The 17,641-nt window shown below is 43.2% G+C and overlaps 1 protein-coding gene across 2 annotated transcripts in view; it reads left to right on the top strand.

Moving 5' to 3' along the window:
- Positions 1-13,196: 13,196 nt before the first annotated feature.
- Positions 13,197-17,641, top strand: part of ETFA (electron transfer flavoprotein subunit alpha) — a 76,009-nt gene continuing 71,564 nt past the window's right edge. For both annotated transcript variants that reach the window (XR_009597234.1, XM_004017826.6), the window contains exon 1: positions 13,197-13,305. Coding sequence is in view for 1 of the 2 variants with exons in the window: in XM_004017826.6 (XP_004017875.1) it covers positions 13,267-13,305 (39 nt within the window). In the remaining variant the exon portion in view is untranslated. The remainder of the gene's footprint in view (positions 13,306-17,641) is intronic.

Raw genomic sequence — 17,641 nt, 5'->3', positions numbered from 1 at the left:
TTGATGATGTTTCTGCATGCAGTTCTCTACTTAAACATAACAAAACATTCTGTTTTTAAAAATAGATTATGATGGGTGATGAAAAGTAGATACTGCACAGTAATGTGGAGCAGAAGGGTCATGGGGCAAGTGAAATGAACTACCATCAACTATACCAAAGGCCAGTCTTCAGCCAAAGAATGTGATGTTGTATATATGGTGGGACTGGAAGGGAGTCCTTTGTTATGAGCTCCTTCTGGAAAACCAAAAGGTTACTTCCAACAAGTACTGCACCCTATTAAATCAGCTGAAGGCATCACTTGACAAAAAGTGCCCAAAATTAGTCAGCAGAAAATGCACAGTCTTCCGTTAGGATAAGCAAGACCGCATGTTTGATGACCAGGGAAAAACCATTACAACTTGGCTGGAAAGTTCTGACTCATCAACAGTATTCACCAGACATTGCCCCTTCAGATGTCCATTTATTTCAGTCTTTAAAAAATTCTCTTAATGGAAAAAATTCCAACTTCCTGAAAGACTGTTAAAGGCACAGAACAGTTCTTTGCTCAAAAAGATAAAAAGCTTTGGGAAGATGGAATTATGAAGTTGCCTGAAAAATGACAGAGGGTAATGGAAAAAAGGGCTTCCCAGATGGCACAGTGGTGAAGCATCTGCAGGAGACATAACAGATGGAGGTTTGATCCCTGGGTTGGAAAGATCCCCTGGAGGAGGAAATGGCAACCCCACTCCAGTATTCTTGCCTGGAATACCATGGGCAGAGGCGCCTGGGCATCTCCTCTGTCCATGGGGTCACAGAGAGCCAGACCCAACTGAATGACTGCGCACATACATGCGGAGTAGAACAAAATGGTGGATATGTTGTTCAATAAAGTTCTTGATGACAATGAAAAATGTGTCTTTTACTTGTACTAAAAAAAACAAAGGAACTTTTTGGCCATCCAATAAATTGGAGAGTCCAGATCAAGGAGGGCTCTGCAGAGCTTTGGAATGTTTCCCCAGCATGATGGAAGCAATTGAACAGGGGTGATGAAATGCGCTTTATGTTTTAAGAGGATCACTGTTCTGAGAATTGCCTTTGAAGGCAAGGGCAGAGACCCAGAGACTAGTTAGGAGGTTGCTTCAATAACCCCAGGATGAGATGACAGTGGCTTAGACTAGAGTGGAAGCAGAAGGCTAAAGCCCAAGAATTTACTGATGGGTTGAATGTAGGTTGTCAGTCAGATTACAAAAAGAAATGTTGCAATTTACATTGGCATCAACATCCTGATTGTAAATTGTATAAGCAGAGGGTTCAATCTGGTGACCTGCCGTATGTGTGATAGATGAATTTTAATCAGCTTTGTTGTTCAGCCTCTGAGTCATGTCCAGCTCTTTCCACTACCTCCTGGAGTTTGCTCAGGTTCATGTCTGCTGAGTCAGTGATGCCATCCAACCATCTTATCCTCTGCCACCCTCTTCTCCTCCTGCTTTCAATCTTTCCCAGCATCAGGGTCTTTTCTAATGAGTTGGTTCTTCACAGCAGGTGGCCAAAGTAATGGAACTTCAGCTTACGCATCAGTCCTTTCAATGAATATTCAACGTTGATCTCCTTTAGGATTGACTGGTTTGATCTCTTGCAGTACAAGAGACTCTCAAGAGTCTTTTCCAGCACTGCAGCTTGAAAGCATCAATTCTTTAGCATTCAACCTTCTTTATGGTCCAACTTGGAGAAGGCAATGGTAACCCGCTGCAGTACTCTTGCCTGGAAAATCCCATAGGCGGAGGAGCCTGGTAGTCCATGGGGTCGCGAAGAGTGGGACATGACTGTGTGACTTCACTTTCACTTTTCACTTTCATGCATTGGAGAAGGAAATGGCAACCCACTCCAGTGTTCTCGCCTGGAGAATCCCAGGGATGGGGGAGCCTGGTGGGCTACTGTCTATGGGGTGGCACAGAGTCGGACATGACTGAAGCGACTTAGTAGCAGCAGCAGCATGGTCCAACTCTCACATCCGTACGTGACTACTGGAAGAACCATAGGTTTCATTATATGGACCTTTGTTGGCAAAGCTATGTCTCTGCTTTTTAGTATGCTGTCTAGGTTTGTCATAATTTATCTTCCAAGAAGCAAGCATTTTCAAATTTCATGGCTGCTGTCACCATCCACAGTGATTTCAGAGCCCAAGAAAATAAAATCTGTCACCGCTTCTACTTTTTCTCCTATTTGCCATGAAGTGATGGGACTGGTTGCTATGATCATGGTTTTGAATGTTGAGTTTTAAGTCAAAATTTTTCATTGTCCTCTTTCACTTTGAAGAAAGTAGGGAAAACCACTAGACCATTCAGGTATGACCTAAATCAAATCCCTTATGATTATACAGTGGAAAGGAGAAATAGATTTAAGGGACTAGATCTGATAGACAGAGTGCCTGATGAACTATGGACGGTGGTTTGTGACATTGTACAGGAGACAGGGATCAAGACCATCCCCATGGAAAAGAAATGCAAAAAAGCAAAATGGCTGTCGGAGGCCTTACAAATAGCTGTGAAAAGAAGAGAAGTGAAAAGCAAAGGAGAAAAGGAAAGATATTCCCAATTTGAATGGAGAGTTCCAAAGAATAGCAAGGAGAGATAAGAAAGCATTCCTCAGCGATCAATGCAAAGAAATAGAGGAAAAGAACAAAATGGGAAAGACTAGAGATCTCTTCAAGAAAATTAGAGATACCAAGGGAACATTTCATACAAAGATGGGCTCGATAAAGGACAGAAATGGTATGGACCTAACAGAAGCAGAAGCTATTAAGAAGAGGTGGCAAGAATACACAGAAGAACTGTACAAAAAAGAGCTTCACGATCCAGATAATCATGATGGTGTGATCACTCACCTAGAGCCAGACATCCTGAAATGAGAAGTCAAGTGGGCCTTAGAAAACATCACTACGAACAAAGCTAGTGGAAGTGGTGGAATTCCAGTTGAGCTGTTTGAAATTCTGAAAGATGATGCTGTCAAAGTGCTGCACTCAATATGCCAGCAAATTTGGAAAACTCAGCAGTGGCCACAGGACTGGAAAAGGTCAGTTTTCATTCCAATCCCAAAGAAAGGCAATGTCAAAGAATGCTCAAACTACTGCACAATTGCACTTATCTCACCCACTAGTAAAGTAATGCTCAAAATTCTCCAAGCCAGGCTTCAGCAATACGTGAACCGTGAACTTCCAGATGTTCAAGCTGGTTTTAGAGAAGTCAGAGGAACCAGAGATCAAATTGCCAGTATCCGCTGGATCGTGGAAAAAGCAAGAGAGTTCCAGAAAAACATCTATTTCTGCTTTATTGATTATGCCAAAGCCTTTGACTGTGTGGATCACAATAAGCTGTGGAAAATTCTGAAAGAGATGGGAATACCAGACCACCTAATCTGCTTCTTGAGAAACCTGTATGCAGGTCAGGAAGCAACAGTTAGAACTGGACATGGAACAACAGACTGGTTCCAAACAGGAAAAGGAGTATGTCAAGGCTGTATATTGTCACCCTGCTTATTTCACTTCTATGCAGAGTACATCATGAGAAACGCTGGACTGGAAGAAACACAAGCTGGAATCAAGATTGCCGGGAGAAATATCAATAACCTCAGATACGCAGATGACACCACCCTTATGACAGAAAGTGAAGAGGAACTAAAGAGCCTCTTGATGCAAGTGAAAGAGGAGGGTGAAAAAGTTGGCTTAATGCTCAACATTCAGAAAACTAAGATCATGGCATCTGGTCCCATCACTTCATGGGAAATAGATGGGGAAACAGTGGAAACAGTGTCAGAATTTATTTTGGGGGGCTCCAAAATCACGGCAGATGGTGATTGCAGCCATGAAATTAAAAAACGCTTACTCCTTGGAAAGAAAGTTATGACCAACCTAGATAACATATTCAAAAGGAGAGACATTACTTTGCCAAAAAAGGTCCGTCTAGTCAAGGCTATGGTTTTTCCAGTCGTCATGTATGGATGTGAGACTTGGACTGTGAAGAAAGCTGAGCGCCGAAGAATTGATGCTTTTGAACTGTGGTGTTGGAGGAAGACTCTGGAGAGTCCCTTAGACTGCAAGGAGATCCAACCAGTCTATCCTAAAGGAGATCAGTCCTGGGTGTTCTTTGGAAGGAATGATGCTGAAGTGAAACTCGAAATACTTTGGCCACCTCATGCAAAGAGTTGACTCATTGGAAAAGACTCTGATGCTGGGAGGAATTGGGGGCAGGAGGTGAAGGGGACGATCGAGGATGAGATGGCTGGATCTCATCACCGACTCAATGGACATGAGTTTGAGTAAACTCCGGGAGTTGGTGATGGACAGGGAGGCCTGGCTGCTGCGATTCGTGGGGTCGCAAAGAGTCGGACATGACTGTGCAACTGAATTGAGCTAAACTGATGGGACCAGTTACTATGGTCTTGGTTTTTTGAATGTTGAGTTTTAAGTCAAATTTTTTCACTGTCCTCTTTCACTTTCATCATGCGACTCTTTAGTTCCTCTTTCCTTTCTGCCGTTGTTGTTGTTGTTCAGTAGCCCAGTTGTTTCCAACTCTTTGCAAACTCATGGACTGCAGCACACAAGGCCTCTCTGTCCCTCAGCAACTTCTGAAGTTTGCCCAAGTTCACGTCCATTGCATCAGTGATGCCATCCAGGCATCTCATCCTCTGCCACCCTCTTCTCCTTCTGCCCTCAGTCTTTCCCAGCATCAGGGAATTTTCCATTGTGTCAGCTATTCACATCAGATGACCAGAATACTGGAGTTTCAGCGTCAGCTTCAGTCCTGCCATTAGAGTAGTATCATCTGGATATCTGAGGTTGCTGATATTTCTCCTGGCAAACTTGATTCCAGCTTGTGAGTCATCCAGCCTGGCATTTCACATAATATACTCTGCATATAAGTTAAATAAACAGGGTGACAATATATACTGCCTTGTCCTACTCCTTTCTCTTTGGAACCAGTCCATTGTTCCATGTTCAGTTCTAACAGTTGCTTCTTGACCTGAATACAGGTTTCTCAGGAGACTGGAAGGTAGTCTAATATTCCCATCTTTTGAAGAATTTTCAGTTTGTTGTGATCTACAGTCACAGTCAAAGGATTTCTTGTAGTCAGTGAAGCAGAAGTAGATGTTTTTCTAGAATTCCTTTGTTTTCTCTATGATCCAACAAACGTTGGCAATTTGATTGCTGGTTCCTCTGCCTTATCTAAATACAGCTTGTACATCTGGAAGTTCTTAGTTCATGTACTGCTGAAGCCTAGCTTGAAGGATTTTGAGCATAACCTTGCTAGCATGGGAAATGAGCACAAATGTCCAGTAGTTTGAGCATTCTTTTGCACTGCCCTTCTTTGGGACTGGAATGAAAACTGACCTTTTCCAGTCCTGTGGCCGCTGCTGAGTTTTCCAGATTTGCTGACATATTGAGTGCAACACTTTAACAGAATCATCTTTTAGTATTTTAAATAGCTCAGCTGCAATTCCATCACCTCCATCAGCTTTGTTAGCAATAATGCTTCCTAAGGTCCACTTGACTTCACACTCCAGGATGTCTGACTCTAAACGAGTGACCATACCACCGTGGTTGTAAATTGTATGAGCAGAGGATTCAACCTGGTGACCTGCTGTATGTGTGTGTGGATGGGTTTTAATCAGCTTTATTGAGGTCAAATTCACATACAATTAAATTCGCCAATTTGAAATGTTCTGTTTTTTGAGTTTTGATAAATGTAGACAGACATTATATATAGACAGATACTATATATATACCACATTATGTATGTATATATATATATGTATATATATATATATATACACATACACACCACAGTCAAAATACAGAACACTTTCATCTCACTGATAAGTTCCCTCATGCCCATTTGCCTTTAGTCTCCACCCTCTATTCCAGCTCTTGGAAACCACTTATCTGCTTTTTGTCCCTTTAGTTTTGCCTTTTACAGACTGCCATATAAATGGAATCATATGTCTTTTGTGTCTGACTTCTGTCACTTAGCATAATGTTTTTGATATTCTCTCATGTTGCTGTGTGTATCAATAGTATGTCTTTTTTATTGTGTTACAACAGAATCTAATAGATCATACTTAGCTTGGGTTCGGAGAAGGCAATGGCACCCCACTCCAGTACTCTTGCGTGGAAAATCCCATGGACGGAGGAGCCTGGTAGGCTGCAGTCCGTGGGGTCGCTGAGTTGGACATGACTGAGCGACTTCACTTTCACTTTTCACTTTCCTGCATTGGAGAAGGAAATGGCAACCCGCTCCAGTGTTCTTGCCTGGAGAATCTCAGGGATGGTGCAGCCTGGTGGGTGCCATCTCTGGGGTCGCACAGAGTCAGACACGACTGAAGCAACTTAGCAGCAGCAGCAGCAGCTTGGGTTACCATAAAACACCACAGACTAGAGGCTTAAACAACAGAAATATATTTTCTCACAGTTTTGGAAGTCCAAGACCAAGGTGCCATTGTGGTAGGGTTCTGCAAAGCCTGGCTGGCAGACAGCTGCCTTCTCTCTGTCCTCAAATGGGGGAGAAAGGAGGGATGCAGTAATCTCACAACCAGTTCCCCACCTCCATGACCTCCTCTGATCCATATTATCTTTCAAAGGTCCTATCTTCAAATCTATCAAACTGGGCTTCAATATATAAATTTGGGGGGAACACAATTCAGTCCATAGAGTGGAATACAATAGACCATGATTTGTTAATTCATTCACCAGTTAATAGGCATTTAATGGGTTATTTCCCATTTGGGGATGTGATAATAAGCTGTTATAAACATTTGAGTACAATTTCAATCTAGTTCCTGAGTTAAAAATCACAATAAATCCTGACCACTTCTAAACTGTCAAAGTGCTATGTAGTACAACAAGTTGGAATATTCAGCTTCTATTTCAGACCCAAAAAAAAATAATTCACAGAACTGATGTTCCAGTGTCTCCAAGTTTATAGCCTATGGGAACTTGAATAGAATTTGTATCCTACTGTTGTGTGAAAATTGTATAAATCTTAATTATGTTGAATTGGTTCATAGTGCTTTTCAGGTCTACTATATCCTCTTACTTTTCTGTCTATTCATTCTATTAATTTTTGACAGTTGATATTGAAACTCCAACTAAAAACCTTAATTTATCTACTTAAAAATTGTAATATAGAGTGGAACTAGATGCAACTTTGTTCTGTATTTTCCAAGTCTCCTGTAATTGTGTTATCACACTTACATAATTTAAAAAATAAAAAAAAAGAATAAACAATCACAGAATTGATAAGAGTCCATGAGTGAATGAATTTCACCATTGACATGGAGACAATGAGAAATGATAGATTCAAAATATTTTCAGTGAAATATCTGCTGACAAATAATACAGTGAATAACTACAGGAACACCTTATATTTTCATAAGTTTTTAAATTTGTCTAAGCCTTTTTCTGCTTCACACGTGTTTTTGCCACCATAAGCTGTAACGCATCATAGCAGATTCCACTTCAGCTTGTACTGATTTGTTTACTCAGCTTCTTAGGAACTAGCCTGTTCATTCAAATGATTCACAGAGGCCTTCTGCAGTCATTTCAAACTTGGCTCTGACTCCTTGAATAAATAAGACAAACTGAACATTATCATTAATAATACCTGTTTACTCATCCAAAGCTGAGGAAGACTACTTGAAATAATTTACCTTGGTTTTTAATTGATTATTGAAGTTGTTTTTCATGCCCTCATTTCTTCTATCCCCAAATCTAACTGTAGTAAGCAAGCTAATTTTCTTAGGACACATTTTGTCAGTTGGTACAATCAAGCCAAATTTAATTAACTCAATATCAGTAAAACAGTTTTCTGTGGTTGGTGAACAAATGAGCCACTCAGAAATTTACTTTGGTTGCAGATTTGTTTTCATTCTTTGCACTTGTGAAGAAATTCTGATGTAATGAGCTATTCAGTTTTAAATACTGCAGATGATACATTCCATTTTTAATTTTCTATTTTTTCTGATGATTGTTCTCCTGTGGGTTGACAGGAATGCGGTTAGTCTGTTAATGTTGATATATACTGTATTCTTTGAGCATGGCAATAGTGTTATTGCATAATAAACAATGCCTTACCATCTAATTCAATAACAGAATAATTCACATTCCACTGGATTGTTGTTCAGGTTGCATGTCTGCCCAGTTTTTCCCTCTGTCCCATTCTTTCTGGTTCATCCTTTACACAGATGTGGATCTTAAGGGCACCCCCTCCCAACAGTCGTCAGGTACTTAAAACTTGTCTCAGAGCCTGCTTCCAAAAGAAACAGGAATGTGTTTCTATTGCAAGTGGAGTGGTCTGAGAAAGCAGGAGATGAGATGCAGTTTTGGAGCTGTATTACTCTTTGCTAGACCAGTTCTGAGGCCCCTCTCACTGCCAGTAGCTGGAATGCAGATAACCCTTTACATAAAGTAGTGGTGCAGTTGTTACAGCTTTCACTGGTGGTGAATTGGGATGCTTTGCTTGTGGAAGGGAATATGCTAGGCACTTGAGAGAAACCGGGGAAATAGTTACTATCAGACAATGGCATTGGGTGGCAATTGCTAAGCTCTACTGATGCCCTAGAAAAAAAAAATATAAAAAAGTAGGAGTGATGAACAGGTAATTTAAAATCTGTGTAAAAGTTGGAGGGCTTCCTTGGCAGAATACAATGAAGCAACCTTTAAGACTCTAAAGGATTCTCATCATTTTTCCAATCAATTCATCAGTACTATCCCTGAAGACACCAGACTAAACCCGGCGGGTGACTGTGGACCCCAAACCCACCTGAGGAGTCGTCCTCCTGCAGCCACCACACCAGTTTGGGTATCTTAGCTGGAGCAAAAGAACAGAGCCTCAGCTGCACTTTATGTGGACATTGCTTTGGTGAATAAGTTCTTTTCTATGCGTCTGAGGAAAGTAGATCAGAAACGGTATGCATTCACATGGAATGTCAATGTTATACATTTATAACTTTACTCCAGAGCTATGTTAATTTTCAGCTTCTATAGTAAGACAGCCTAAGAGATCAAGACCATTTAGACACCCTGCAAAACACCACACTGCTCCGTTACATCAATGACATCTCACTAACTCAGTCAGATGGACAAAAGGTGGTTAGCTCAGGGAACAAAAAGACTTTATATCAGATCCAGGCTGTAGTCCCAGCAGTACTGCTATTTGGCCCTTTATGCTTCCATAGCTGGTATTAATGTTGCATCTGCATCTTGAATCACAGACCTTTATATGGTGCTGTGCCCCCTGTAAGAAGAACATGTAAGTCCAGGAAACAAGGGGTGGAAGCGGGAGGGACCTACTTAACCATCACTCTTGTGAGCTCTTGAGGAGCTTCAGCTTCCAGGCCTCACAGCCCAGAGTATTTATTTACTTCCCGGAGTATTTACTTCCATTGAAGTATTTAGCTACAGATGCCACTTGGGCATTCAGGGCACTTGTATGCAAGGACCAGCAGGCTAGAAGCAGAGTCATCATCCTGGCCAAGAGTGACCCACGTGGGTGCTTCTCAGTACTCTCTTGCCCAGTCGTGACAATAAATGGACAAATGCAACTACCCTGGGCTAGGAAGGGCCAGTGGTCAGGGGCTTGGATCAGCAGGTGACCACTGAGCCCAGAAGAGGTGCCAGCTGAGGGTAGAGGAACTTTGCATGGCTGACGAGGAAGGAGATGGTGAGTACCAGGTGTGGCCCCCAGAGAGCTGCCGCAGCTGGGGCTGTAATTCATCCCACTAACGCTCCTCTTTTAAGTTTTCACCAGAAATCCTAGAGAAGCTGCTCCTGAAACTGGCCTGTGGGGGGGAAAGAGGTGAGGTGAGGTGTTTTTTCGGAGACTGGAGGTTGACTGTGGAGACTGCAGGGTTTGACTGTGGCAACTCCTTTCTCCCTCTCCTCACCTTTCCCATCCTCCCTTTTCTCTTTGGACAAACATTTCTACAACCACTCAGTAAACATGAACCAGATACCAAAAGCTATTGACTGGGTCTTGCCACAAAAGCAGCTCATAACTGAGGGGGAAAGACAGACACCCAAATATCTGCAGGGGAAGTCCTCTAAGATAGATGTTTCAGTGCACATGTTTTTCGGTGGTTGCTGACCGGCTTGTGAACATAGAACTGGCCACCACTCCATGAGCAGCTCTGGTCAGTCATCACAGACTTGGGCAGTTTTCTGCCTTTTCCCTGGTTTTGGTTCTGCTCTGCCAGGAACCACCTTGTCCCCGTGGACATTGCGCGCCTCTGCTGGGCACAGCTGCTGCTGATTCACTGGAGCCTGGGTGGTGCCAAAGCTGCCCCAGCGAGGGTGGAGGTGGGATGGGGGTGGGGAAGCCTCTCTTCTCTTTTGTGTTTTGCTTTGTCATGGGTGTGAAGGCAGGGAAGGAGGGTGGTTTGCGTACCAATTTTTCCACATCATTTTTAGTAAAATACTCCTTTCAGTTTTTACCTAAAGCACCCTGCCCTCTTCTTTCCACTTCCACAGGACTGTCCGATTGTGAAACTGGGTTGGGAGGCAACGCAGTGATACAGGGAGTACTGAATGGCAGCTCCTACATGCGGACTCCCAGAGGGGGTCCGCAGCTCCAGCCCACCAGGTGGGTGCAGACGTGTTCTAAGTAGATGTAACTGATGTTCAAGTTATGGTCATAGAACCAGGAGAGTAAAGAAGAGGAAAGGGTTCATTCACCCTGGAGGGTTGGGGAAGGCTTTACAGAAGAAATGCCTGTTTAAGGTGGCATAGGAATCTGCCAGGTGGAGAAGTCTTGCCAGGTCTACACAGAGGCAAGAACAAGCAAAGTATAGGGCCTGCAAATGTTTGTTGGCTCAAAGTTCTTGCTCCAGGGAATTTATATTCCCATGCAAGGAGATTAGCAAGAAACACAAAAGAATAGAAACGTGTATGCTGTTAGATGGTGATAAGTGCCAAGAAGGAAAGAAAAGGAGATGGCAGAGAGTGCAGAGGGAGGGGGACTGTTTTCTGTAGGGTGGCCAAGGTCAATCTTTTGGAAAACGTGGCTGTTGAACAGAGACCTGAATGAAGTGAGAAACAGAGCCACACGAGGAGCATTTCAGCCAGAGGGAACAATGCGAGCGCAAAGGCCAGAGATGGGAGCTGCTTGGGGTGTTCAAGGAGCAGCAGAGTGTGGGGGGCGGTGGGCATAGTGACAGGGGGCAGTAGAGAGGAGGGCTTTGAGCAGAGGACATGATTAGTCTGCTGCTTGGAGAGGAGACTTCAGGAGGCATAGGTATAAACAGAAACACCAGTCAGGGGTTCCTGCCATGATCCAGGGGAGAGACGATAGGGGCCTGAGGGAAGGCAGCCATGGTGGAGGAATGAAGACATGTTGGTGGAACTTGCTGGAATTTGTACATCTTTTGAAGGTAGAGCCAGTGGGATTTGTTGGTAGTCTCGACAAGGCTGGAAAGGTAGTTTTTTACAAAACTGGGGACTAAGAATTTCTGAACGTATCACTCCCCTGCTTAAAGTTTAGACTCTTTAGCAAGCCACTCATTGATTTGCTAATTCATCCAACAAATAGTGATTGAATACCTCCTATAAGACAGGCTCTGTGCAATGTGTGAAGACACATTAATAAAAACAAGTAGGACAGACTCTGCCTTTATAAGTCTTACAGACAGATGGGTGAGACAGACAGGTAACCAGGCTGTTACAACCCTTGTGACAACTGCCTCCGTATACAGGGGAAGTAGTATAGGTGAAAATAGGGGCACAAGGAAGAGACATTTAATTCAGAGTTACTCGTGGTGTTGGGGGGGGGAGAGGAAAGTCCAAGCTGAAATATCAAGAATGAATAGGTATTAATATTAAACAGTTGAAGGAATAAATGGGAGAAGAAAGAGGAAGAGAGTAGGGAGGTGAAGGGAATAGGGTATTGGAGGATGTAAAGGAAGTTCTGTATGGCCATGCAAGATGGAAAGGGGGTAAAAGAAGGGATCAGCTCACACAAGGCTTATACCTCACATTAAGGGGGTTGCGTTTTATTCGAAAAGCAATGGGGAGCCACTGAAGTGTATTCAGCAGGGGAATCCAACACCTGTTCATCCTTTTGAAAGAGCCCTTTGGTTGCTGTGTGAGATGGATTGAAGGGCGGAAAAGCCTGGAAACAGGGAGAACAGTAAAGAAGCAACTGAAGCAGTGTAAACACAGACCGGGGTAGAAGAGAGTCCTGGGTGGATTTGGGAGCTGTTTGGGGAGTGGAATCGCTAGAATTTAGTGACTGATAGGATAGAAAACGAAGGAAGGAACAAGTCAAGTGTGACCCTCAGGTTCTGGCGTGAGCCGTTGGGGGGAGATGGAAAGCTTTGCTTGAGAAACAGAATACAGGCAGAGAATGAAGTCTGGATGGGAATGCTCAGTCAGTTGTGAATGTGTGGATTTGAGGTGTTGAGAAACATGCTGAGGAGCTGCCCAGTAGCCAAGTGGATAAATGGATCCAAAGGTCAGGAGAGATTTAGCAGTCATGGGCACTGAAGCCAAGGTGTGGTTGGGCCTGAGTAGGGAGAGAAGAGGGCTTGGGTGGGGCCGCATGTTACACCCCAATCCAAGACATTTCCCAATCTGCCTCCTATAAGGCAGCACACAGCAGCCTGCCCCTTCTTCTGGGATCTTCCTGTCCTGCTCCTTCCTCGTTTGGGCTCCTTGTTTGTTCTCCTTCTAGAACCCAGCTCAAACATCACCAATTCCAGGAATCATTCCTTCCGTAATAGTAATGATACATTTTCCTTCAGAGTCTGGTGAAGTCAACCATTCACGCATCCTTTTATTATATTGCCCTGACCTGAAAAATGTGTTTAGCATACTGCAGGTCTTCGCACTAATATCTGTAAACAAATAAACAGGCAGACGAATAACTGGAGCTTGAGCGGAGGACTTAGTCGAGAGGACTGGGAAGCCAGGACAGTGACGTCATCAGTCCAGTGTAACTGGACACTGCACCCTGGGACTGGCAGGCAGTCTGAGCCACTGTCGCCCGCTTTGCCCCCGCCTTTCCTTATTTTACGCACCTCCACTTTTGTCCTACTCCCAAGTCCAGCCCCTAACTTTCCGCCCTCCCCATTGGTTGCGCGACCGCCCAATCGGCTGGCAGAAACCTTAAGCTCGCGCTCTCTCCTCTCGCCTGGGGGGCGCCTGCTCTCGTTCCCGCGTCTCGCGAGCGTTACAGTGACTCGCGGAGGGTTTGCAGTTCGGGCGACTCTCGGCTGCCGTGAGGCGAACCAGTGCAGGGGCTATGTTCCGAGCCGCGGCTCCTGGGCAGTTCCGGCGGGCGGTGAGTCCGGGCGGGGAGGGCCGAGCCCGGTGACGGCCCGGCCTTAATCTGCTGTTCCTGTGAAGGTCTGGGCGAAGGTCACCGCCATTCCCAGACCTAGCTGGCCCTCGCGCTGGCAGGCCCAGGTTGAACGGGGGCTCGGGTTCAAAGTTTTGAGGCCTGCCCTTGCCTCCTTCCGGGTCGCCAGCTGGGGGTCGAGGTCAGAGCTCAGAGTACCGAACCTACGACCCGCTGCCCCTCCGCGTCCTCTTCGCAGCCCTTCTCCAGCCCTCCAGCTTTCCTCTTTGCGCTGCTGGGCCGCCAGGTTTTCCACCTTTGGCGGAGAGCGAGCATCTGCGTCCCCGGCGAATCTTCACCCGAGGGAGGAAAATGTCGCCGCTGGGATGCCTTCTTGTAAAAAATAAAAAACTTGAGTTCAATTTCGAAGGTGTCGTTTCTGAAAGAACGCATTATGGGCCCTGGGCGCATTATGGCTGCTCGAATCCACTCACTGTCAAGTACCGGGGGCGAGGGGCGATGTGGTTTTGGAAACTTGGTCTTCTCTCTGGTGAATGGGACAGTGGTGAGTTTAGGTGATTGTATTGACAACTTTGGCCAATTTGCCTTTTTTTTTTTTTTTTTTTTTAAATCCAGCAGATTGTTGGTTAAGTAGCTGGGGAACTATTGGTAGCGCTAAGTTTTTGATGCTTTTATGAGTTACAACTCATGAGTTTACCACATTTTCTATTATGAGAAAGATTGATAGAAAGTATGTTTTTGTCTAGCGCTCTGGGACACTAGTATTTGGAGATTGACCAGTTACAAGTCAAGTAACAATTTATATTGTAGATTCTGAAGGTTTTCTAATTTTCAGTTAGGTTAAGTGACAAGATTGCTAAACTTGGGTCAGGAACTTTCCGGTCGTTTTGTACTTTTTCTACACTTTTTCTTGTGCACGCATATTTTCTTATATCTTGCTGGGACCTTCTCCATAGTTAGCAATCTTTCTAGATATCTGTAGGTCCTTTTCTTGTGTATTCTTTGTTTCATTAAAAAAAAAAACACACACCGCCAACCCTCTGTTACCCCTCCCCCTCATACACGCAGAGTTCAAACCCATATCCTTCAGGTCAGCCTTCAGTCTTTCTCCCAGACATTTTCCTCAGCGGATCCAGACATAAACAAGTTAAAGTCATCGATTTGGAAAAAGTTCCAGGTATCAGAGTGACTCTCTTAATGTATACAGTAATGAGAAGGTAGTTTTGTGGGCAGGTTAGAAGTCTGGCCTGAGAGAAATAGTTGTGGAGGGGGCATTTGGGAGTCAGTTATTTTATAGTTATTGACTCAGTTATTTGACTTCCCTGGTAGTTCAGATGGTAAGGAGTCTGCCTGCAATGCAGGAGACCTGGGTTCTATCCCTGGATCAGTAAGATCCTGTGGAGAAGGAAATGGCAACCCACTCCAGTATTCTTGCCTGGAGGATCCCATGGACGGAGCTGGCAGGCTACAGTCCACAGGGTCACAAAGAGTCGGACACGACTGAGCCACTTCACTTCAACAGAAAAAATAATGGAACGACTAACAAGTAATCACTATAAACACAGTTTGCCAATATACATGGACAGTATTTCCAAATCTTTACTGTGGTTTGCCAAAGACTTTGACCTTTATGACTTATTTTCAGAATTTGAAGTCATGCTAAGTAAAGTAACTCCTCGAAAGTCATTGGAAACATCTGAGAGATTTGAATTTCAAGGATATTGGAAAATAGCGGGAACACTTCTAGAATGAATACATAAATACACATACATATTTAGCTTTAAAAATTGAGAAATTTCAGAAAAGTTTCAAGAACAGCACAAAGAAATCTCAAAACCCTTTGCTGAATTTCACCAGCTGTCAACAGTTAGGCACATCGGCTTTATTTCTCTTCATATATACAGCCTGTTATTTTTCTGAACCATTTGAAATTATATTGCAGACATGCCCTTTACTCCTAAAACTTTTAGTGTATTTTCTATGAATAAGGAATATGCACCTTTCATAACCACAGTTCAGTTCAGTTCAGTTGCTCAGTGGTGTCCGACTCTTTGCAACCCCATGGACTGCAGCACACCAGGCCTCCCTGTCAACTCCTGGAGTTTACTCAAACTCATGTTGGTGATGCCGTTCAACCATCTCATCCTCTGTTGTCCCCTTCTCACGCCTTCAATCTTTCCCAGCATCAGGGTCTTTTCCATTGAGTCAATTCTTTGCATCAGGTGGCCAAATTGCAGTTTCAGCTTCAGCATCAGTCCTTCCAATGAATATTCAGGACTGATCTCCTTTAGGATGGACTGGTTAGATCTCCTTGCTATTCAGAGGGTTCTCAAAAGAGTCTTCTCCAAAACCACAGTTCAAAAGCATCAATTCTTTGGCACAGTATAATTGGCAAAATCAGCAAGTTTAACAATGATACAATACTATGCATTATCTGATCTACAGATATTATTCATGTATTATCAGTTGTCTTGTTAATCATTTGTAGCAGTATTTTTTGTATTGTTTTTAAATTGAAGTATAATTGATTTACAGTGTTAATTTCTGCTATATAGCAAAGTGATTCAGTTATATATACATTCTTTTTAATATTCTTTTCCATTATGGTTTATCGTAGGATATTAACTATAGTTCCCTGATGCTCAGCAGTGGGACCTCGGGGTTTGCTCATTTCTGTATGTACCAGTTTGCTTCTGTAGCGTATTTCTTACTCTGGTCTAGGATAGTCCAGAATCAGGCCTTGCATTTAGTTCTCATGTCTCTTCAGTCTTTGTTAGAAAGCTCCTCAGCCTTTCTTTGGCTTTGATGACAATGGCATTTTTGAAGGCTACAGGCCTTTTATTTTGTTGACTGTCCTCCATTTACGTTTGATATTTCCCCTGATTAGTTTCAGGTTATGTATTTTTGGCAGGAGTTTTGCAGAAGTGGTATTGTGTTCTCAGTGGATCGTACTGGGAGGCTCATAATGTTGGTTTATTCCATTGTTGGTGGTGTTAATTACTTGGCTAAAGGGTTATTCAGCAGGTTTCTCTGCTTTCAAATTACTACTCCTCCCTTTGTGATTTTTAACTAATTTATGGGGATATACATTGAGACTATAACTCTTCTCTTTCTCATCTGCCTTTCACTCACTAGTCTTATCTGGTGATGCGTCTTGCCTGAGAAATGATTACTGTGATGTAAAATGGTGATTTTTTTCTAATTCCATCGTTCCTTCTACATTTGTTAGCCTTGTATTATTATTTATGAACTCATGGAACCGTGCTTCATTCAGTAAGTTATAATCCATTGAGTTCAGTTCAGTCGTTCAGTCGTGTCCGACTCTTTGCGACCCCATGAATCACAGCACGCCAGGCCTCCCTGTCCATCACCATCTCCTGGAGTTCACTCAAACTCAACGTCTGTCGAGTCGGTGATGTGATCCAGCCATCTCATCCTCTGTCGTCCCCTTCTCCTCCTGGCCTCAATCTTTCCCAGCATCAGGGTCTTTTCCAATGAGTCAACTCTATGCATGTGGTGGCCAAAGTACTGGAGTTTCAACTTTAGCATCATTCCTTCCAAAGAACACCCAGGACTGATCTCCTTTAGAATGGACTGGTTGGATCTCCTTGCAGTCCAAGGGACTCTCAAGAGTCTTTTCCAACACCACAGTTCAAAAGCATCAATTCTATGGCACTCAGCCTTCTTCACAGTCCATCTCTCGCATCCATACATGACCACTGGAAAAACCATAGCCTTGACTAGACGGACCTTTGTTGGCAAAGTAATGTCTCCTTTTGAATATGCTATCTAGGTTGGTCATAACTTTCCTTCCAAGGAGTAAGCGTCTTTTAATTTCATGGCTACAAATCACCATCTGCAGTGATTTTGGAGCCCAGAAAAATAAAGTCTGACACTATTTCCACTGTTTCCCCATCTATTTCCCATAATCCGTTACCACTGTTAAATGTTTTGGTGGTCAAGTTGTGCCAGATTTCTGAAGTGCAAGTCCCTTCAGTCTGACCTGTTTACTGTCACTTATGATACTCTAGAGTCAAAATGGCTTATCTGACTCCGTACTCTAGAAATTTTAAAAAAATTGTTCTGTAGTTAACTGAATAAATTTAGAAAGATACATTTCTACAAAGTCTTATTTTTAATAATAGATTAATCTACTAAAAGATTGAAAAGATTAAGCTGTTAACATGACAAGGTGAATATAGCTAACACTACTAAACTATATATTTAAAATTGGCTGAGATGGTAAATTTTATATTTGTTTTTCATTGCAGTCAGTGAAAAAAGAAAAGAGATACGTTAAGCTGTTTGAATGTAAGTT

Source organism: Ovis aries, chromosome 18, assembly GCF_016772045.2.
Source record: "Ovis aries strain OAR_USU_Benz2616 breed Rambouillet chromosome 18, ARS-UI_Ramb_v3.0, whole genome shotgun sequence".
Taxonomy (NCBI): Eukaryota; Metazoa; Chordata; class Mammalia; order Artiodactyla; family Bovidae; genus Ovis; species Ovis aries.
The sequence above is the reverse complement of the archived record's forward strand: the minus strand, read 5'-3'. Positions and strand labels throughout refer to the sequence as shown.